This window comes from Pelophylax lessonae (assembly GCF_965119305.1).
Source record: "Pelophylax lessonae genome assembly, chromosome: 1".
Taxonomy (NCBI): domain Eukaryota; kingdom Metazoa; phylum Chordata; class Amphibia; order Anura; family Ranidae; genus Pelophylax; species Pelophylax lessonae.
Window position 1 is genome coordinate 89,662,003 of NC_138768.1, and position 23,823 is coordinate 89,685,825.

General features: G+C 47.2%; 1 protein-coding gene across 1 annotated transcript in view; it reads left to right on the top strand.

The window, feature by feature from the left end:
- The window catches only part of NNT (nicotinamide nucleotide transhydrogenase), a 245,293-nt gene that overhangs the window by 115,878 nt on the left and 105,592 nt on the right, over positions 1 to 23,823 (top strand). Inside the window, exons 14-15 of the mRNA XM_082252359.1 lie at positions 11,113 to 11,308; positions 23,508 to 23,741. Of these exons, the coding sequence (XP_082108485.1) occupies positions 11,113 to 11,308; positions 23,508 to 23,741 (430 nt within the window). The remainder of the gene's footprint in view (positions 1 to 11,112; positions 11,309 to 23,507; positions 23,742 to 23,823) is intronic.

Here is a 23,823-nt window from a genome sequence, read left to right on the forward strand (position 1 = left end):
GGATGGGCCATATTAAGCCTATGGTTGATGCCATTGCTCAGACATTGACTGCCATTGTCGAGAGCCTGTAGCCTCTTCCCTGTAGCCAGTGCTCACTGATACAACGGAGATCATGTGAGCGGACGAAAGCATCCTAAAAACAGGTAAGTATACAGATCTTTCTTACACAGATTAGGTAAAATAGGTTTAGGAGAGCAGAGAGAAAATTTTTAAATTTGACTGGAATTCTCCTTTTTTTTTTTTTAATCAGATTATTTTTATTGAAACAAAGAAAGAGTTTTTATACACAATACAAAAACAAAACTCCAGAACAAAGAAAGAGAGAAAGGCAAATTGGCGAGCACATATCAGAGGTACACCCCAGTCTGTACGTTCTCGAGATGGCATATATTGTGGACACAATAATGAGCTAACACATACATTAAGAGTCATAAGGCCATCCCCCCGAAATCATTTGTTAACATATGCTATTCATAGTGTACATGAAAGTAAATAGTAGCCAAGATAGGCGCATCGACACCATCGCCAATAAAGAGCCAGAAACACAACAAAATAAAACAAAACAAAACAACATCGGTGAATTCCCTCTAATTGCCCATACGGAGTATAATGATGCCGAAGTCCCGTAAGTAGACACCCGCATAAGATACATATCAGCAGATGCAATCCCCACCCGTCCACTAACGTGCAAGGTAGAGCAAGTAGCCACACTACGCTGAGGAGATTACCCCACCTATCAGCCTGTTGGATACCAAATGAAGGGGAGCCAGACCCGGCACATCAAGCCAAGGTCCCCAAATACGGTCAAATTTAAGTGCGTTCCCTCTATGTTTGTACGTAAGGTGCTCCCTATTCAGTAGCAATTTCACCTCCTCAATCCATTCAGCATGTGTAGGCGCAAGGGCGGAAATCCATTTCCGCGCTATCAGCTTCCTGGCAAGAAAAAGAGCCCTGAGGACCGCAGCGTGCACCTCTGGGGGGTAGAGTTCCTCATCCAGCCAGCCCAGTATACACAGCTTTGGTTCCACAGGAAGAGATAGTTTCCAAATATCATTGATGGAACGCAAAACCGCATGCCAGTAGCGATGCAATTTCGGGCACCTCCAAAGCATATGCAGCAAGTCGCCTGTGTGTACCATACACCGAGGGCAGAGGGGGGAATCCCTCCTCTGCCAGCGATGCAGGCGTTGTGGGGTCCTGTATGAGCGGTGCAAAATAAATAGCTGCGTAAGCTTATGCGAAGCAGATAGAGAGACCTTTGGTACATTATCCAGTATGCCCGTCCACTCCTCTGAGGAAATGGGGCCCAGATCCTCAGCCCAGGCCTCCCGACACTTATAGGTCATAGCCCTAGAGATTTGTTCCATAAAGGCTGTGTACAATGAGGAGATCTGTCCCTTTTTAATGGTAGTGTTCACCAAATTAAGGAGTATGACAGGATTGCACAGACCCCAGGGAGAGATCTTGGCTTGAGAGGCAAGGGCGTGTCTAAGCTGCAAATACTGAAAAAAAAGGGAGTTAGGGAGGCCAAACTCATCACGAATAGTCTGGAAGTCTTTAAGTACCTCTCCTCTGTACAGCTGGGAGATGAATCTAACTCCATAACTGTCCCAGCGTAGAGAGCCCCTCAGTTTATCCAGTTCAGGGTAGTTGACATTATTAAGAATGCGAGAGTATTTTGAGAAGCCATTGTAGGCAAAGTGTTTTTTAGCCCTCTGCCAAATCCTATCAAGAAGCATCAGGGTGGGACAGCCAGGAGAGCCCCGCAAGACACCAGCCTCCAGGGACTCCACCAGTGCCCCACCCGCAAGTTGTGCCCTAATGACCCGCTGGACAGGATCAGAGTCATTATCCAGTAGCCAACCCGTTAGATGCTGCAGTTGGGACGATAGGAAATAATAGTAGGGGTTTGGAACAGCCAATCCCCCACTATCTTTAGCCTCCTGAAGCGTCTCTAGGCGGATTCTAGGTGATTGCTTCCGCCAGATGAGTGCACGATAGACTGTGTTGAATTGCTTGAAAATGTGAATGGGGATCCACACAGGGGAGTTGTGCAAGGCATACAGTAATTGGGGATTCCAGATCATCTTGATCAGATTACATCTGCCCACTACCGACAGAGGCAACCGGATCCAGCTGGCCAATTTCTCACGGAATCTATGCAGGAGAGGAAGAACATTAAGCTTAACATACTGTCGCAGATCAGGGTGGACCACCACCCCCAAATAACGGAATCGGTCTACCACCACGACCTGCGAAGCAGTAGGGGGCAATGCGACCTCAAGGGGATCCAGAGGCAGCAGGACGGATTTGTCCCAATTTATTTGAAAACCCGAGAAGGATCCGAACCTACCTATCAGGTGCATCAGCGCTACCAGCGAGCCTGACGTGTCTCCTAAAAACAATAGGGCATCATCAGCGTAGAACGCAATCTTGTCCTCCCCCGCCCCCCTGCGAAAGCCAACAATAGCTGGGTCGGCCCTAACAGCCGCCGCCAGGGGTTCCACCGCCAGGGCAAACAGCAGGGGCGACAGCGGGCACCCCTGCCTAGTGCCCCCGTGCAACGGAAACGAATGAGAAAGGGAATTGTTGATCCGTATACAGGCCATAGGTGCCCTATACAGTAATTTAATCCATTTAATAAAGGATGGACCGAAACCAAAGCCCTCAAGGGCCGCCCAAAGATACTGCCACTCAACGCTATCAAAAGCCTTAGCGGCGTCGAGTGACAGTATCGCTCTATGTCCACAGTTATCAGAGGGCAACTGCATATTCAGATACAATCTGCGGATATTGGTAGCTGTGGACCTGCCAGGGATGAACCCAGACTGGTCCCCATGAACCAAGTGAGCGATAACCTTAGATAAGCGGTTGGCCAATACCTTAGCTAATAGTTTCAGGTCAGTGGGCAGTAAAGAGATCGGGCGATAAGATTCAGGGTGTAGCGGATCCTTCCCGGGCTTCAAAAGGACTACCACCACAGCATCATACATAGATCGTGGGAGCTCCCCCCCCTCAAAAGAGGCCTGGATAACTTTAAGCAGTTCAGGTAATAATACCCCACCAAAGGTTTTATACAGCTCTATAGGGAGCCCATCCATCCCCGGTGCTTTAGAATTAGGAAAAGATGCCAAAGCCTCCTGGAGTTCCTCCAACTTAATGGGGGAGTCCAGCATGGCTCGGTCTCTAGCGGATACCTGTGGTAACTGTAGTTCCCCCAAAAATGAACGCAGGTCCTCCGTGTCATAAGCCACCTTTGAGGAATACAGATCCTCAAAAAATGAGCGGAAGCCCTGCAATATGTCAGCCGTGTCATCGACCACTCGAGCAGAAGGAAGTACCAGCCTATGAATAATGGACGAAGGGCGCTGTGCCCGGGAGATAACAGCAAGCATGTGACCGGTTTTCTCCCCCTCCTCAAAATAAGCCTGAGAGGCGAAGAAACGCTTGTGGTCTGCCTGCTGTTGCTGTACAGACCGGTAGAAACGTTGCGCTTCCAGCCAACGGCCTTCAGTGTCAGGCGTGGGAGAGTGCAGGTAAGCGCGTTCAGCGCGAAGTACTGCCTCACTGGCATCCTGTGCCCAACTCCTGCTCTTTGATTTAATAGTAGATACCTCTCTAATGCACAACCCACGTAAGTATGCCTTCATAGTATCCCACACAATACCAGGAGCTGCAGAGTGTCTGTTGTCAGTAAAGAAATGTTCCAGTTGGGTACTGAGGGAGGCAGGGTCTGGGAACAGCTGTAGCCAAAACGGGTTCAACTTCCAATGCACGGGCAACCTGGGGCCAGGAAACCGAAGGTTAACCAGGACCGGGGAATGATCGGAGAGACCCCTAGCTAAATACTCAACCGTGGGCGTAAGAGATTGAAGTAAATCCGAGCCAAAGGCCAGATCAATACGGGATAACGTGGAGTGAGACAGCGAATGACAGGAGAATCCAGCCTCCAAGGGATGTTTACTGCGCCAGAGATCCACGAGACCCAACTCCCCCATAAATTTGGCGAAGGGAGTGGGCGTCCTGGATCCTCCAGGGCAAAAGCGTTTATACAAATCTAAGGTCGGGTCGAGGATATTATTAAAATCACCCATCACCAGCACCGGAACCTGAGGGTGTTTTCCCATAAACCGAGACAGACACTCTAGCACCTCGAATGAGAACGGGGGAGGAAGATACACATTTGCAATAAGACATTTAAAGACATTCCAAATACCCACTAAGAAAATAAACCTGCCCTGAGAGTCAATCACAGAGTCCACCAGTTCAAATTTCACCGAGGCAGATATTAAAACAGAGACCCCCCTGGAGTACTGGCTATGAAAAGAGTGAAATTGGACCGGATACCTCCGAGTACGGAGATATCCAGTCGTGTCCTGAGTAAGGTGGGTCTCCTGCAGGCATACCAGGGCAGGAGCATGATGAGACAACAGGGTCAGCACAGCCGTTCGTTTGCGGGAGTCCCCCAGACCTCTCACATTCCACGAGAGCATAGACTCCTTGGTGTCAGCCATGAGAGGGTGTCAGTATAGGATAAGGGCAGGGGAAGTCTCCGACAGGCCGCCATAGTAGTTCCCAGCAGCTGGCCGCTTCCTGAAGCAGCAGGCCAAAGGACCAAGGGATACAATCAGTAGCAGCACAGCAGTAAGGTACAGCAAAAGTAGGGAGAGCACCATAGGGGAATCCACCATAGAGTAAGTTGGACAAGAAAAAAAAAAGAGAAAAAAGAGGGAAAGTCTCAACAAAAAAAACGGTAACAACAAAAACTGATGGAGAGCAGCCGACAGAGCCACTTCTATCCATGCCCCGCAGGGAACACTCTGTAGGCCCCAATGGGGCGGGGGGGTACGAGAAGAGGGCCCGAACTCGGACAGAGTCAGAAACCCGGCTCATTCCCGCCGCGGGTTTCAAAAAAGGAGCAAACAGTAGAACCATAGAAATTCCAGCAGAACTCTGCGTCATGGCTCCAAGTAGGGGACTAATAGACCCAGCAAGGCAAAACTCATCAGCTTGCTTGAAGACAGTGCTATTCCACAGCCGCTCTTAGGTGCCTTTCTTGACGATCCAGCCAGTTAGTTGCCATGGTAGGATTTTCGAAAAAGTGCACTGTGCCATTCGCGACCACTCGTAGTTTAACCGGATACATCATGGAGTAGACCAAAGGGATGGCGCGCAGTCGCTTCTTCACATCAGTAAACCGCGCCCTCTGCCTCTGCAGGGCAGCCGAAAAGTCAGGATAAATGGAAATCTTAGCACCCTGTATTTCCATACGGGGTTGTTGGCGGGCCAATTTCAGAATAACGTCCCTATCCTTGTAGTGTAGCAGCTTCAGCAGGAATGGACGGTCAGGACCCCCAGGTGGGGGGGCCCTGAAAGGCACCCTATGCGCCCGCTCTACAGAAAAGAATGGTGATAGATTGTCTTTCCCAAAAGTGGTGATCAGCCATTGTTCTATAAACTCCACAGGCGATTTACCTTCCGCTTTTTCGGGGATGCCCACCAAACGCAGATTACTGCGGCGTAAACGGTTCTCCATGTCCTCCAGTCTGTGCATCGCCTCAGCAACCGCTGAGGAATTCATGCGCACATCTTGCAGAATGGGGGGTAAATCATCCTCCACTGCACTCACCCGTCCCTCCAGGGCCGTAATACGCTCCCTCATTTTCTGCATATCCTGACGGATGTGCAATATGCCTTCTTTCATGCTCTTCACCTCAATGGACAAATCAGAAAGGGATGCGCCGTATGTGTGGATCGCAGTTAACACATCCTGTATGGTAGGGAGAGGCTGCTCTGCGTCCTCCAAGGAACCGGGCCTGGCTGCAGGGACGGGAGGTGTACTCACTGCGGTCTCTAGGGAGGGCTCAGCCGGAGCATCGAGGCACGGAGACAGCGCTGGCGAGTGAGGAGGTGGACGATCCCGGGAAGCCGCTGAGGAGGCCATCGGCGAGGTATGTGAGCGGTGCTTCGTGGGGTCGCGGGCGAACTTTTCCAGCTTAGAGATCGCTGTAGGCTGTTTGTCACGGCCCGCGCGCTGGGGAAGCGGGGCGCCGCCATTTTGGGCCTGCTTCAGTGCAGAGGCGCCATCCTCCTTCTTCTTTGACATGGCGTTCCTGTGCGGCCGGGCGTCCGGTACTACCGCTGGGGTGATGCAGGCACGGGAGCGGAGCAGGCGATCAATTGTAGCGGGGATTCGGGTCTATATAACAGGATGATTTCGATCAGGATTCCGGAGCTGACTCAAGGCACGACTGCTCACATGTAAGGTTCAGCCACGCCCCGGAATTCTCCTTTAAGGGGCCAATTTAACCCACTGTTGGAAACAGCACCAGTAGGAGTGACAGGTTGCTCCTGTAGCTTTAGGGTGGTGAGAAGGGAGCATTTAGTAGTTAGGTTTTGCCTGAAATTCCACTTTATTTTAGAAGTGCCCTACTAGGTTGTTTGCAAACCCTAAATGCTCACTGGGTTTGTACCCCTTTGATTTTGTTTAGACGTGGTCCGTTCTGGTGGAGCTGTTCTTGCTGGTGGGTCCTGTTTTGCACCCAATCCTGGCTGTGATTTTGCTTTTCCACACCATGTCAAAACCCCTTTAAAATTGATTTAACCACCACTGCCGTTGATTCCTCGGTAAAGGCAAGTAGTAATGGCTATGGCATTTAACTTTAGCTATAGTGGCTTAATGGAAGCTTCCGGCCTTATGATTTGCATGCGTGTCCTGTTGGTGCATACTGCACAGTATAGGATACTTATCCCTCAAGCGTTTGTTACCCTAAAGAAAAAAAAATGGATCCTGTTCCTTTAAAGGATGGTATACAACACAGTGCTTGTGCTGTGTAATTTGGCCCCTTGTCTTACCTGAAATACCTGGCTGATCCTGTCTGGTTCTGATTCCCCCCCCCCCCCCCCTCTGTAAACTAACCACGGTTTATCATGGCTGCTTAGCCCTGCCCCTGTCAGCTAGTGACGGTGCCCTCCCCTCCTGCTGCTGAAATTACTTTTACATTTTCATACAATACTCTGTGTTTAATAATGTTGGGTGCCCCAGTGTCTGTGCTTTTTTAAAAAAAAAAAAAAGACTGCCATTCTATACCTTATTTCAGAGCGCCTCACGTGCTCACGTAACCGGCCGCCTCTCTCCTCCCCTGCTCTCAACTGATGTCAGCGGGGGATTCCCGGCCCCACCTGCTGTAATTGTCAGAGCAAGAGAGGGAAGAGGTGGCCGGTCTTGTAAGGTTTATCAGATATAGAACGGCATTTTTTTTTTTTTTTTATAAAGCACAGACACTGGGGCACCTAACAATATTAAACACAGAGATTGTATCAAGACAACAAAGTGGCTTAACAACCACTTTAAGTGCTCGACTGCAGAACTGTTTTGATCTGCACGGCAGTTGCTTTTTTGGTACTAACGCTAGATGTTCTCGCCAAGAGTGCTACTGGTGGCAAGAGTACTCAACTTCTCAGGTGGAAGCGGCCTAAATCCTAAGGAGCAAGGCTGCAAGTTTTCTTTTTCTGATCGTCAAGAAGCATCCCTTTTGTTTTCTGCTTACTTAATTTTAGCATTGTGGCTTTTTAAGCTCGTCTTCCTTTTCACTCGCTAAGGCTGGGTTCACGATGCGGGAACCATCGCGATTCCATTGCAGGTTCCCGCATTGCATGTTACTCTCAGGCAGTTCACACTGCCCTCCTTCAACCGATGCGGGTGTCAATGTAAAGTTAATGACACCCCAAGATCGGTTCACAGATCGCAGTGCGAACTGTAAATTGGTACAGCAAACGGATTGCATGGATCTGAACCCCCATGTGATCTGATTCCAAGTGCGGACCAAAGAAAGGGTCCTGTACCATTTTGGTCCAAATGCAATGCAAATTCAGCCATACAGTTTGTGTGAATTCGCATCGCACAGACATTGCAGGGCTCTTTCATATGGGCCGACCAATTTTTTATGCGGACCTGATTGGATCATCTATTGCGGTGGATGTAAACATGTGTCTGTTTACACCAGTCGCCCATAGAGAAAGTGGGCTGTGTCTGTGTTCGCTCTACAAAAGAGGAGCGGACATGCTTCTGTCTGTTCAACGGGGATTGGCGGATCTGCTGGTGGAGTCTGCCCGTGTGAAAGAGCCCTTAAGGGTCATTTTAGGGGTATTCGTACTGTCCTGCCTTATTATTTGATATTCTTTAAAACCAAAAGTATTGGCGTTTTACTGTTTTTTTTTTTTTTTTTTTTTTTTTTTCATTTTATATAGAAAAAAAAAACAGTGGTTATTAAATACCACCAATAAAAGCTCTATTTATCTAAAAAAATAATAATTTACAGTGTTGAATGACCAAGTAATTGTAGATCAGACGATCATACAACTGAAACCTGAAAAAATTGCCTGGTAGTGAAGGGGTGTTACAGGCTAGTACTGAAGTTGTTAAAGCAAATCTAATGCTTGCAACCCAAATTATTATGACATGCCCTCACTATGGTCTAACTTTTACTGAGTAGAAGCTTTGAGACTTGTTGGTAGCACCAGGATCTCTCTAGTTCCTGATCTTGGCATAAAGCTGCAGCAGGGGTACAGGTACACATTTTGAAAGGGTGATACTTGGGCAAAGCCACCGCACATTGATGCCACAGACCAGCCTTCCACGATACAGGACCTAGACCTGGAGAAACCCTAGAAATCCTACAGCAGTTTGGTAAATTTCAATGGCTGGCTCTGTGTTCATGTGTCCACCACCGTATTTCTATTTGGAGAAGAGTTAATCTTTAGAAAAGGGCTAACTGCTAGTTATCACCTCAACTCTGCCATCAGAGTTTTAGTTAGAACAGACAAAAAAATGTTTTTAGGCTTCAGAAAAACAGACCCAAATGCTTAGTTAGCAGAGCTAAATAGCTTACAGTGAGGTATGTTGCAATCCATAACATCTCTGAAATTAGATATTAGAAGAAATGTACTTGTTGCGCAGTAATAATTCACTGATCTGTAGAGGATTTGCTGAAGACAATGCTGGGACTAGATTTTTTTTTTTTTTTTAGAAATAATTTATTTTCTTTGTTGCCAAATTTTATATTGAGCAGCATAAATACTGCTGAATAGATGGTCCGATCTTCTGTAGTGTAGCTCAGGATTGAACACAAGTCGGGTAAAGTTTAATAGTGTTTTATAAAACATATTTAAAAATAAGATTCCGTACATTATAACATTACCATAACATCTGAAAAAATATTGATAAAGATATTTATTGATATTTCCGGTCCAGAATACAGCTGGTCACACTAGATCAGATTTTGATCTGTGAAGTCCACAAAATTTGCCAATAGCATGTCAGCTTTACTACATTTTTTCGGGGATTAGGCAGGTGACTTTCAACTTTAATCTTACCTTTCCTTATGTGTGAACAAAATGGCAACAACACATGAAAAATGGATGAGTAAAAACTTAGAGAACTTGAACTATGCAAAAAAAAGGTAAGCTGAGGGCATAGGACTAGTCATCAGTACTGACCTTTTCCCTATAACACTATAAGATTTTCTGAAGACTTTTTCCTTCAGATTTACCTTTTCTATGTAGTGCAAGGGCCTGCCAGATTGCATACAAATTGAAAGTGTTTAGGTTTGACCTCCTATTATATGGTTTTGGTAAATCTAAAGGAAAAAGTCTTCAGAAAATCTTATAGTGTGTATGGCCCATTACAATGCCTTGTTCTGCATGGTGTCCTTATGCAGAGGAAGAACTATGCTTCTTCATATCAGAACTTCTACACCTGATGACTGGTGGGGAAATATTAAAGCAGTAGCATCAGAGATTCAAAAAGTACCAATTCACAGAATAATTCAAGCAAGTGGAACCTTCAATCCAGGTCCCCAAGTACAACTCTCTTCCCAGCAAGGCGACTCGCCAAATCCAACTTCGAAGACAGATTGTGAGATTTGAAGTCAGGCACATTTTAAATATATGGCTATGTGACATAAGGCTCAGGAGTGCCTAGGTACAGTTGCATGACAGGGAGTACACTATTTTTCAGGAGGAATTCCAGATAAAAGGTACTTTTGTTAGGGTACTGTTTAGCCACAAGTAACATTTCTAGATCTTCTCTATTAAGTAGCAAATGGTTACTTTGAGTTCAGATCAGCCGACTGCCAGTTAGCAGGAAGATACATATTCGCCAGCACACCAAGGATCTTGCAAAAGCAGTCCAAAAAAACTGTATTCAAGATAAGATCACATCAGAAAAATAGTGCAACGTTTCGGAGCCGCACAGGACCCCTTCGTCAGCCTGACGAAGGTGTCCTGTGCGGTTCCGAAACGTTGCACTATTGGCACTTTTCCACTGCAAGTACCGGCTAGTACCGGCTCGGCTCTACTCGGCCCTGCTTGGCCCGGTTTGCTTTTCCACTGCGGTACCGCATGGTATAGTGCAGGAGCGGTTCGGTATGGCACGGTATAGGTTTGCTTTTCCACTAAAGTAGTACTAAAGTTAAGTGGGTGGGATAACAACGGGGTGGGTGTGATTCTCTGACCAATCAGTGGCTAGTAGTGACTGCATGCAAAGGATTGTGGGATATGGTACTAGTTTGGTACCTGTTGGAACCACAATCGAGTAGGTACTGTTTTTTCAGAGCCGTACTGTACCGTTCGGTTCCATGCAGTGGAAAAGCAAACCTATACCATGCGGTACCGCAGTGGAAAAGCACAAAAGCGTGCCAAGCCGGTACGGTTCTATGCAGTGGAAAAGCGCCATATTTTTCTGATGTGATCTTATCTTGAATAAAGTTTTTTTGGACTGCTTTTGCAAGATCCTTGGTGTGCTGGCGAATATGTATCTACTTGTAACTAATCCAGTTGCCAACTGGTGATCGCTTCAGCACCCAGTATACAAGAGCCTACAAACCAGGAAGGTGTGCGATAGGAATATGAACTATAATGCCAGTTAGCAGGGTCTGTTAGCTGTTAGAGGGGTGTCAGCACTAAGATTTGAGATTTTAAAGCAAAGTGTGGCAGGAGGAAAGGCATTTAGAAGAGCTGGGTAAACACCCTGTATGCATGAGGCTTCTTTTTTACAAATGCTTCAGTATAATTTGAGAGGCACAGTGGTAACTGACAGTTATTCTCTTTCAGATGATGTACCTGGGCTCCGGACTTTGTTGTGTTGGCGCCCTTGCCGGTCTCTCCACTCAAGGCACTGCTCGTCTTGGTAACACTCTGGGTATGATTGGAGTTGCTGGTGGCATTGCAGCTACATTTGGTTCACTTAATCCAAACCCCGAATTGTTAGCACAAATGTCTGGAGCTTTGGCACTTGGTGGCACGATTGGTGAGTACACATCAGTTATCTACGTAGTAAATGCTTTGACTTCTTTCATTTCTATTGTATGTCTGCAGAACCATAGCAAAAACATCTGTTGACCACATAAGAAGATGTTAGACATTTTATGATACACATGTATGGTAAAGGGTTCTAAACCTTCCTTACTCTATTTAAAAAAAAAAATGTGGTTCTTACAGTATAGACACTTCATAAATTACTGTATTTAAGGGCTCATTTACACTTAATTTGACTTAAATACTCATTAAAGCGCCTACTGCTTTAACATGCTCTTACGATTTGTTTTTGATGCTTTAATAAAGCTTGGCAAATGCCCTGTTTGTTTTGATTTTTAATTTATTTAAAAAAGGCCTAGTAGAACCCCAGTTCATTAAGTACACTTGTTCAGCAGATCACCAGCTCAACCCCCAGCTCTTCTGATCCTCTGGTTTGCTGTTCCTCCTCTCTCGCCTCCCACTATATTGATATCATGCCTCGCACCAAGTGTGACATTGCTAGTTTCTCCTGCTCCAGTCCAGAGTTGTATAAAGTACTTGAAACCCATACTTGAGTAAAAGTACAAGTGCTCGATCAAAACGTGACTTGAGTAGAAGTGGAGGTGCTCAATCAAAAAGTGACTTGAGTAGAAGTACTAAAGTATTCAACATTTTTTGTACTTAAGTATTGCAAGTAGTTTTTTTTTTAAATTTTGCTACTCAAGTACTGAAAGGAAAAGTACAAGTACTGAGTTATGTAGTTATTAAAGAAAGAAGTCAAAAGTTTAAACATCATATTGTTTTTTATTATTTCAAATGCAGCTTTTATTTATACATACAGTAGCATTTATTTTCGTATGCGTGATAATACACGTTTTGAGCTTCATGAAACCTGCCATCTACTGTTCTGGCAGTGGTAATTTTTATAATTGTAACGAGTAACTATGCAGCACAAAAAAAAATATCGGAGTAGAAGTATTGAAATCATTGAAAAAATGTAGTGAAGTAAAAGTGGAAGTAGGAGAAAAAAATTATACTCTAGGAAAGTACAGATACCGCCTTTCAGTACTTAAGTACAGTAGTGAAGTAGTTCTACTTAGTTACTATACATCTCTGCTCCAGTCCCCCAACTCTGATTCTCTGCCGCTTAGTCCCCTCTCTTTAGTCCCCACTCACCTTCCACTATAGCCTTCTCATTTTGTGCACCACTTGTGTCATAGTTGATGCACCATTCACTTTCTTGCTGCTCCACGCTGCACACCAGATGTGACGTCTGCACCAGACACTCCCAGAATATATACATATGAACGGGAAGTGACTGCTGATGATGTCTTCTAAGTTCGCTTGTTGGTTTACCAGTGCATTTTGGGATATCTCATGCCTGCAATATCTACAAAGCGAAGCCTAAAGGGCCATACACACTAAGATTTTCTGAAGACTTTTTCCTTCAGATTTACCTTTTCTATGTAGTGCAAGGGCCTGCCAGATTGCATACAATTTTAAGTGTTTAGGTTTGACCTCATATATGTTTTTGGTAAATCTAAAGGAAAAAATCTTCAGAAAATCTTATAGTGTGTATGGCCCATAAGTTGAATAAAAGCCTCTCAAAAACTTCAGTTGCTGTAAGCCAGCACTGTCATAGACCTCTATGGAGGCTTTGAAAACGCTTTGAAGCCCCAAGAAAGCAACATGGGGTATAAATTTGAAAGCAAAGTAAAACAAACACAAGGTGTACACAGCTTACCATTTTATTTAGCGACAGGGGCTTTTATTGGCATTCAGAGTACTTTAAAAAAAATGCACGTCCAATGCCACATTTTTAAGCAAGTGTAAAAGAGCCCTTAAACTTAGAGGATAACGCTTGCAGGGTTGTACAGTCTAAGGGGGCATGATGATGAAAAGAAATTACCCCAGCCTTCAGAAATTGTGAAGTGACTCTTGCAATAGTTGAAAGGTAATATGTGCCCACCATGATCTCTATAATTTTACTTTGTTTAAAATGAATTTATTGCTATAACTGATCATGATAGGCTCACTTGCATAGTTCACTTGAGGACCTGAGTTACTGTCTGCTTTCTTGCTGCCACACATAAATGGCCTTTTCCTTCATCGTCCACATGATCTGTCTGTCCTGTCTATGTTGCTTCTTTGAAGTACAGGAGAGTTATTTTAGAAGGAGCAAACCTTTCCAAGCGATTGTAGCACGCCTCCCTTCCTCCAAGGCATGTTGCTGACTTGTTGTTTGGTATAACATTGGAATGTCGTGCCTTTTGATGGCGTGATCCCTGAGCAATCCTTTTATCTTCAAACGGCAAATAATGCAGAATGCCGAGCATGCTGTCCATTTGTGCAACAAATGTTTGTGTACGCAGGTGCTTGGCTTGTAGCTGATGAATCAGACTTGGATACTATACTCCTTCGTGATTCCACTTGAATGCAGTGCACCTTTTTCAAAAATATTGTCTGTGAGCTCCTCCACCCAAAATATTACTGTAAAGTCTGGCTGTTGGCAATCTAAATCACTTAAAGCGGTAGTATACCGATTTTTGTGACCTTTACCTACAGGTAAGCCTATTATAAGGCTTACCTGTAGGTACAATTAATATCTCCTAAACCTGCACGGTTTAGGAGATATTTGCACTGCATGCAGCCGCTGACACTAGCGGCGCATGCGCTCTGAAGGTCCGGCGGGCCTTCAGAGTTCCTTGCCGGGAAGTTGCCGGAAAGTTAAAACCCATCGCGGCTCCGGCCACTCGTAGCGCCGGAGCCGCCGAACCCGGAAGAGATGCTGAGGGATCATGTCCGCTCCCACAGCGGTGTCCGGGGGTCCGCGTCGGGGCTTCGTTTTAAGGTAAGTATTTCATAATGAGCTAGTATGCGATGCATACTAGCTCATTATGCCTTTGTCTTGCAGGGTGTTTTTTTTTTTTTTTGAGTATACTTCCGCTTTAATTCTTGCACATTTTTCAAATATCAGAGCATTCAGTCGATTTTCCAAAGTACTACCCTGTGGGTGACCAATCTGCCTGCGTCACACACACCATACTAAAATTTATTTTTAGTGGAGTTGAATCTCTAGTCTCTTATAAACAAAGAGTAATGCCATGGGACTTCAATGCAGCAACAATCATATATTGTAAAAACAGTATACAGCAACATAGAATACTAACAAAGCACATGCAAAATGTTTAACCAACATTTTGTATGTGTTTTGTCGTTGTTCTGTGTTGCTGTTTTTTTTTTTTTCCCCCCTCGATGAAGAATGTGAAAGTCAATTGAAATGCATTGGGGACTCTTTGGCAGAAAGAAGTTTATACTATACTGTTTCGTCTGCTCAACTTTCAGGGGTTTATTGCCATGTTTTTATTATACAAAATTTAGCAATCACTTCCAGCGCTAAGAGGTCCTCTGTGGTGAAACAGAAAGGACAACGGCAATTCCAAAGGCTAGGCGGATGCAGCCCTCCCCAGGCTGGGTAATCCGAATTGATACTACAAAAGCAAAACAAACAAGGAGGCGCACACACCTAGTGCATTACTGAAAGACATTTATTAAATATAAAAATGGACACTCGCAAATTAGCAACTATAAAATAGCCATTGAGCCACGCAATGCCATGCAGTGCAGACACACATATGCTGTTAACATCAAAGGGTGTAAATCTGACGCATTTCAGGGGCGCACCCCTTCCTCAGGGCTAGGTAACCTAGCCCTGAGAAAGGGGGTGCGCCCCCGGAAACGTGTCAGCGTTATACCCCTTGATAACTGGATATGAGTGTCCACACTGCATGGCATTGCGTGGTTAAATGGCTATTTTGCAGCTGCTGCTTTGTGAGTGACTATTTTTATATTTAATAAATGTCTTTCAGTATTGCACCAGGTATGTGTGCTTCCTTGTTTTTGTTTTTATTATAACCTCCCAGAGTATTGCTCTAAATACCACTGTTTTTTAAGCATATTTGTACAATAAAGTATTCTGTTTTTAATATATGTTTTATGTTGCTGCATTAAAGTGGTTTTAAAGCCTAAGGCCCCTTTCACACTTAAAATCCGTCGGCGGACTCCGTTTTTCTCCGCGGGGGATCGATCCGCCGATCCCCCACTGAGCAGGCGAATGGCAGCCGTGTCTCCACACTGTGTGCGGAGACAGAGCTGTCAGGTCCCTGCCCTTCTCTATGGGGGAATCTGATGAGAACGGACCGCCTGTCCGTTCCCATCCGATCCGCCCCGCCAGACAGATGGAAAATAGGGTTTCTCTTACGTCCTCCGACAGTCGCCGCCTCTTCATATTCGTCACATATGGGGGTATTAGACTTTGCTCCGAAGGAGTAGCTAGGCAACAGAATATGTTAACAATAAAGCTTTAACATATCCCACCCTCAAGGGGTGGTCCCCTCAGTCAATACCCTCCTACTTCCTGCAACCATATCTCAGTTTTAATGTCTAGCTTGTCAGGAGTGGCTGGCTCTCTCTGTGCTGGGACTTTTTGTCCCAGACTCTTTCTTCTTTTTAATATTTTATTTGAGTTTTTTCTCTACCTTTACTTAGCTGTTGTTTTTGTCAGCATTAGTTAGTTCTTCGGACGAAGAGGATCATGCGGACTGGGTCTCGGGCTGATCGCAGGTCGTGGGTCAGTGGCTTCCCAGTCTGCCATCGAGCGTTCAGCCAGGTAACGCTCCTGGCACGGTGAACGACCCATCCCTGTTCGGTGCAGGGATGTTTGGTGAGGTGGCTACCTCACCGGACGCTGTGCGGTTTCTTAACCGCCATTGTGTGCGTCTTGAATTGCGACTCTCCCTGCCTCATGTGCAGCGGCTTGTTCGCCTGTGCGGGTTCCCCACGCCATATGAGGTAAGTGTGTCTATGTGGGGACCTGTCTGTCTGGGGGGGGTCTCAGTCTGGGACTGTGTAACCTGTCTTTAAATCACACTGCTTGTCTCCCTATCTCTCGGCTGCATGCTGTGGGCTGCAAGGGGGGGGGGGGGAGCTGTATGACACTGTGTGTGTCAGGCTGGGCAGTGTGGGAAGCTGTGTGCTGTGGGGCATGTTTTTAATGGCATGTTGGGGCATATACAGCGATCGCTGCGGCGATCTAACATGTATCCATATAATGGGATGAAATTGTGTGTGTTTTTATGCACTGTGGAGCGGCGGTTTCGGCGCCAAACGACGCCATTTTACCGGCGCCCGCTCCGGCCGCATGGTTTACATGCACGGCGGCCATTTTCTTGTAGCCTCCATAGGCTTACATAGAGCGCCCTGGCAGCATCACTTCCTTTTTCCTGGAACACCGGTCGAGGCAGCAGCAGCAGCGGGGTCTCCTCAGGTTTTATCCTTCTATTCCTGTTGTCCATTGCCTGTATTCAGTCTGTATATTCCCTGTGGGGGTCTCATTGTGCCTGAGTGTGTGCGGTGGGCTGCGCTTACCGCGCTTGCTGAAAGGGGGCAGTTAACCCTTGGTTGTCTGGCGTACAGGGGCAATGGATTCTCAGGAGGGCAAGTTTCCCACAGTATTGGTGGAAAGCCAGGGGACCGCTGTTTCCCCCCCAGGGGGGGATTTAGCCACTATTGTGGCTGGCCTTGCTGCCCAGGTGCAAATGCTGGTGGCTGCTCAATCTACTAAACGGCCCAGAGTTACTCTGTCCTCCGATTCTGAGGGTGAAGGTGATGGGGCTGTTCTGGCAGGGACCTCCCTATCGGGGTCCCGCTCCTCTCTTGATCTGGTGGGGTCTGAGGTAGAGGCTGAGGTTGAGGGGGTTGATAATTCTCCCCCTGGCTCGCCTGAAGAGCTTGCAATCATGGATGAGTTGATTGCTTCCATTAAGCAGACGCTACGTTTGCAGGACGAAGTGTGTCCCCCCGCTGCCTTGGCGGCTTATGGGACGCAGAGAAAACGCAGGACGCCGCAGGTTTTTCCCTGCAATGCTGATTTTCAGCGCGCGGTAAAGGATCAATGGCGCGATCTGCGCAAACCTTTTGCGGTACCAAGTAAATTCAAGCTGCGTTATCCCTTCTCCCCTGCCACTGATGAACGGTGGTGTGTGCCTCCACCAGTGGATCATGCAATTGCGGTTTTGAACAAAGCCACTGCGATTCCTGCAGAGGGATCCCCTGTTTTCCGTGATGCCACGGATAGGAGACTGGAGTCTCTTGCCCGTCATACTTATTCTGTTACGGGTTCTATGCTTAAAGCTCTATTTGCTTCTCTCATGGCGGCCCAGGCGATCGCAAGTTGGACGCAGATGCTTAGGCGCGTCCTAGTGGCCGATTCGGCCTCGGCGGCGACCCTGGACATGGTGGATCAGATCCACCAGGGTGGTCATGTATCTGTGTGATGCGGACCTGGACCTGATTCCGTTGGCTGCACGTGTGCACAGCGTGGCGGTGTTGTCTCGCCGCCTGGTTTGGTTGAAATGTTGGTCGGTGGACCAATCTTCACGTAAAACCTTAGCCAATCTGCCTTATGATGGGTCTCGCCTTTTTGGGGAGTCTCTGGATGTGTTGATTAAGGGGATCACCGGGGGTAAGAGCACTCTCTTGCCCCATTTCCCCAAGGCTAAGGGGGCTTCTGGGAAGAAGCATGCGAATTTTCGGCCCCCTCAGGGGTCCTTTCGTGCCTTTCGGCCGCACTACAAGGGCAAACCGTTCAAGGGCCAGGGCTCTCAGAAGAAACCCTGGTCTGGAAAACAGAAGTCCGGCCAATCCGGACCTGCGGCCCATAACAGTTCGGCCTGAAGGGGCGCCCTCACCCAGTTTTGGGGTGGGGGGACGCTTGCTCGGTTTTCTTCAGCCCTGGTTGGCCCGTGTGCGGGACAGATGGGTTCTGGAAATCGTTCGATCTGGTTACAAGATCGAGTTTCTCTCTCGGCCAGAGAGCAGATTTTTTCCCTCAAATCTACAACTGTCTCCAGAGCGCCTGCGGGATCTGCACCTGGCGGTGCGGGACCTGAGGGCTCAGGGAGTGGTGGTTCCGGTGCCTCATCGGGACAGATTTCGGGGGTTTTATTCCAATCTGTTCACCGTGCCCAGAAAGGAGGGCAAGGTTCGTCCAATTCTGGACTTGAAAGCTCTGAACCGCTCTGTGCGGGTTCGCAAGTTCCGCATGGAATCCCTGCGCTCGGTGGTGGCTGCCCTGGTTCCGGGGGAATTCATGGCCTCCATCGATTTGAAGGATGCGTATCTTCACATCCCCATATTCGAGGGTCATCAGAGATACCTTCGATTTGCCATTGCGGAGGATCACTACCAGTTCGTGGCGTTGCCCTTTGGGCTCGCCTCGGCTCCGCGGGTCTTCACCAAGGTGCTGGCACCGGTTCTGGCATTATTGAGAGCCCAGGGCATTTCTGTCCTGGGGTATCTGGACGACATTCTGATTCGGTCTGCGACCAGTCAGGGTCTGGAGAAGGACCTGTCTGTCACGATGCAAACTCTGCAGGAGTTCGGTTGGACGATAAATGTTCCAAAGTCGACGCTGAGTCCGTCGGTTCGTCTTCCCTATCTGGGAATGATACTGGACTCGGTGCAGGCGAAGGTCTTCCTGCCGGAAGACAAACTCAGGACTCTTCAGGAGGAAGTCAGGTCCCTCAGGGACGTTCCGAACTCGTCTCTGCGAACGTGTATGAGATGTCTGGGATTGATGGTCTCGGCTTTCGAGGCGATTCCTTTCGCGCAGTTTCACACGCGGGGTCTCCAGGCGGAGATCTTGTCCAAGTGGGACGGGCGACCTCAATCTCTGGATCTTCAGATCTCGTTGAGTCATCGCACCAGGGAAAACCTTCTGTGGTGGCTCCAGTCCCCGTTGGTGTCCGGGGGCAAGTCGTTTCGTCCGATCTCATGGACGATAATCACCACGGATGCCAGCCTGTCGGGCTGGGGTGGTGTTCTGGGCGTTCTGTCCGCCCAGGGGACCTGGTCGGAGGGGGAGTCTTCCCTCCCGATCAACATTCTGGAATTGCGTGCGATAAGGCTCTGTCTTCATCGCTGGACGGACCGGCTGCAGGGCTGCCCGGTTCGGGTGCAGACGGACAATGCCACGGCGGTGGCCTACATCAACCACCAAGGGGGCACCAGGAGTGCCCGAGCGGCTCGAGAAGTGGCCGACATTCTGTCTTGGGCCGAGACTCATGTCCCGGCGATAACGGCGGTTCACATTCCGGGAGTGGAGAACTGGCAGGCGGACTATCTGAGTCGCCAGACCCTGGATCAGGGGGAATGGTCTCTCCATCCGGCTGTCTTCCAGATGTTGTGCGCGAAGTGGGGTCTTCCAGATGTGGACCTGTTCGCGTCTCGCCTCAACTACAAGGTGAAGAGGTTCGTGGCAAGGACGCGCGACCCTCGGGCAGACGCGTCGGACGCGTTAGTGGCCCCGTGGCATCAGTACAGGCTGATGTACGCGTTTCCACCGATTCAGTTGCTGTCCCGGTTCCTTCGCAGGTTACACTCGGAACGCAGCACGGTGATTCTTGTGGCACCGGACTGGCCTCGCCGGTCCTGGTACGCAGACCTCGTGAATCTGGCGGTCGACGCCCCCTGGCGTCTGCCTCTTCGGGACGATCTACTGTCTCAAGGACCGATTTTACCATCCTGCTTTACAGTCGCTGGCTTTGACGGCCTGGCTGTTGAGACCGAGGTCCTGAAGGAGAAGGGTCTCTCTCCAGAGGTTGTTCATACCTTGATCAACGCGAGGAAGTCTTCCTCGGGAAAGGTTTATTACCGTACTTGGAAGGCCTATTTTGCCTGGTGTGAGTCCAGGGGGTTTTCCCCCCGCATGTACTCGGTTTCCCGTGTGCTGTCTTTCCTTCAGACGGGTGTCGATCAGCGTTTGGCGCTGGCTACGATAAAGGGTCAGGTGTCTGCGCTGGCCGTTCTGTTTCAACGTCCCGTGGCTTCCAACTCCTTGGTTGGCACTTTTATTCAGGGTGTGCGGCATCTGGTTCCTCCTAGGAGGGATCCTTTGCCCCCTTGGGACTTGAATCTAGTCCTATCTGTGTTACAACGTGCTCCTTTTGAACAGATCAGGGAGATCTCGTTGTCTATGTTGTCCAAAAAGGTCGCCTTTTTGGTGGCGATCACTTCGGCTCGCAGAGTGTCGGAACTGGCGGCTTTGTCCTGCAAGTCTCCGTACCTGGTTGTTCATTTGGATAAGGTGGTCTTGCGACCTAATCCTTCTTTTCTGCCGAAACGAGTTTCGGAATTCCATCTTAACGAGGATATTGTTTTGCCTTCGTTGTGCACGAAGCCTAAACATCCAAAGGAGGTGAGATTGCATTCTCTGGATGTTGTTCGGGCGATTAGGGTTTACCTTAAATCGACTGAGTCTTTTCGAAAGACGGACTCCTTGTTTGTTCTTCCAGAGGGTCCTCGGAAGGGCATGGCGGCTTCCGCCTCTACCATTGCCAAATGGATCAGGCAGACCATTGAACAGGCCTATGCCTTGCAGGGGAAGGTTCCCCCTGTGCCTGTGAAGGCGCACTCTACTAGATCTCTGAGTACGTCTTGGGCCTGTCGTCATGGGGCTTCTGTAGCCCAGGTGTGTAAGGCGGCGACTTGGTCGACCGTACACACTTTCACAAAATTCTACAAAGTAGATGTTCAGGCATCGGCGGATGCTTCCTTTGGCCGCAAGGTTCTTAGTGCGGCTGTTCCCTAGGGTCCCTTGTTGGGGACTCCTGGCTGTTGGGATAAGTTTTGTATCCCCTGGTTTTTTGTCTTTTCCTGGGTTGTTGCTCCTGTTGAGCACTTATTTTTGCTGTTGCCCAGCTGGTTTCCTTCCTTTGGTAAGGTTCCTTTCTTTGATGTGGAGACTGCGTTGCCTTTCGGCGCGGATGCGTTTCCCACCCCTCATGTTTGCACTGCTTTGGGACGTCCCCATATGTGACGAATATGAAGAGGCGGCGACTGTCGGAGGACGTAAGAGAAAACGGAATTTTTGTAAAATCTTACCTGTAAAATTCCTTTCTCTGAGTCCTCCGACAGTCGCCGCCCCCGCCCCTCTTTTGGGGTTTGAATGTATACTCTGCTATTCCACTAAAACTGAGATATGGTTGCAGGAAGTAGGAGGGTATTGACTGAGGGGACCACCCCTTGAGGGTGGGATATGTTAAAGCTTTATTGTTAACATATTCTGTTGCCTAGCTACTCCTTCGGAGCAAAGTCTAATACCCCCATATGTGACGAATATGAAGAGGCGGCGACTGTCGGAGGACTCAGAGAAAGGAATTTTACAGGTAAGATTTTACAAAAATTCCGTTTTCCATCCATCCGGATTCGACGGGCAGGATTGGATCGGATGTCAGCGGACATGTCTCCGCTGACATCCGATGCCCCATAGGGATGCATGGGGCATCCGTTCAGATCCGCCTGAAAAACGGACAGGTGGATCTCAACAGTCCGCAAGTGTGAAAGGGGCCTTAATGCATGAAGGTGAAAAACCTGTGCTGCAAAATCCTCATGCACACTGGACGTTTTAAAAACACCAGTAGCTTTGTAGTGAGTTTTTCTACGTTTTTTTTTTTTTTTTTTTTTTGCATTGGCGTTTTCTCAGTGTTTTTTTTTTTTTTTTAGCGTTTTTGCCACTATTTTAGCAACTCTGACTTTCCCACAATGCAATGCTTGCCAGAATTGCATTGCATGGGTGTAAGATTTAGGTGCGGGGAAAAAAGGGTCCTACAACATTTTGGTGCAAATGTGATACAATTTGAGCCATACAAAATATATGGCTCAAATCTCATCGCACAGACCTCACATGATGTGCACTGGAATGCGGTGCGTTTTTGGTGCAAATCACATGCGGTCTTCACTCTTCAGCATACACCAGTGTGACCCCAGGCTATGTTCCATGAACGACACCTCGAAACAGAACCCAGGCTTAAAAAAAGAAATGAATAAAAAATGTCAAAAAATACCAGTTTGCAGCGTTTTTTGGCGTTTATCGGCGTTTATTGACGTTAGAGCGTTTTTACAGCTGAAAAACGCCACTCAAAACCCACTAGTTTGTGGGGTTTTACAGTCAGAAACTGCTCCTGCCAAAAACTGCTGTAAACAGCCTATGTTTGCATGGACATATAGGATAACATGCTGAGGAGTTTATTGGCTGTAGAAAAAAAACTGAATCTGATGCCAAAAACAGCAGCTGTAAAAACGTCCAGTGTGCATGAGGCCTTATACTTACCTGAGCCTGATCCAGTCCAGCGATGTACATGAAAGCAGCGGCTATCGCTGCTGTCTCCCTCCTCCCTGGGCGGATTGATAGCTCCCACTGCTGTCAATCAAATCTTGTGGGGGGCGCCCTGTGTCAATAGACGCAGGCAGGACGGCTCAGGAGCGAGCCCGCAAGGGAGCCCCCATGGAAAGCAGCTTACCATGGGAGCACTTGCCGAAGAGAAGGAGCTTGGGCCGGCCGGGGGAACCATGAAAAAGAGGATGGGGGGGGGGGGGGGCTGCTCTGGGCAAAACCATCGCACAGAGCAGGTAAGTATACCATGTTTGTTATTTTAATTTAAAATAAAAAAAGGTAAGATTTAATGTCACTTTAAAGTCCCATGGGAGAATTCTTTGTTTATTGTTCAATTGGGACGTAGCAGCCCTTTTTCTCCAAGGAAGTTCACCTGCTCTTTCGAGGTCTCTGAGTTGGTGTCGAAACCAAAAAAGAAAAATGTGATCTATTGCAGCTTAGAAATAAATCTGTGTATCATTTTTTTCATAATTGTCTGCCCATCAGTGTAAGTGTAGACAGCATTTGAAGATATGATTTATACCTTCCACTACCCTTGTTTAGTTTCGCCCAAAAAAATATTAATACCATTTGTGCAACATTTTATGTTTGGTTTATTTCTTGTTGCGTAAAATGTAGAATTTAAAAAAAAAAAAACAACCCAGGCAGAATAAAATCAGAACTTTTCTTTATAGTAGTACTAGCTGTATTAAACTGATCACTGGTCAACGCAGGGAATAAAACATATTTTTTCAGTGTTTTTTTTTTTTTTTTTTAATAGTTTTTACCTTTACAATTTATAAAAGCATAATTATTAGAATGATACCATTAAAAATAAAGACTAGTTTGACATAAAATAATATATTTCAATCCTGTATTACAAGTAATAAATAAAAGATTATTTTAGCTTCTACTAAGACAAGTCAATATTTTTTTACTTCCCTTATCCGAATAACTTCCAATAAAAATCTGTTTGTGTTTTTCCTTTTTTTCAACCAAGGTCTCACAATCGCTAAGCGCATCCAGATTTCAGATCTACCCCAACTGGTAGCTGCTTTCCACAGTCTGGTTGGTCTGGCTGCTGTTCTGACCTGCGTGGCAGAATACATGATTGAATACCCACACTTTGCCACCGACCCAGCTGCCAATCTTACGAAGATTGTGGCTTACCTGGGCACATACATTGGTGGTGTCACCTTCAGTGGCTCACTTGTCGCCTATGGAAAACTGCAAGGTAAGTGAATGTTTTTCCGGTTTGTTCATAATTCTTCTTATATGCTATATATATATATATATATATATATATATATATATAT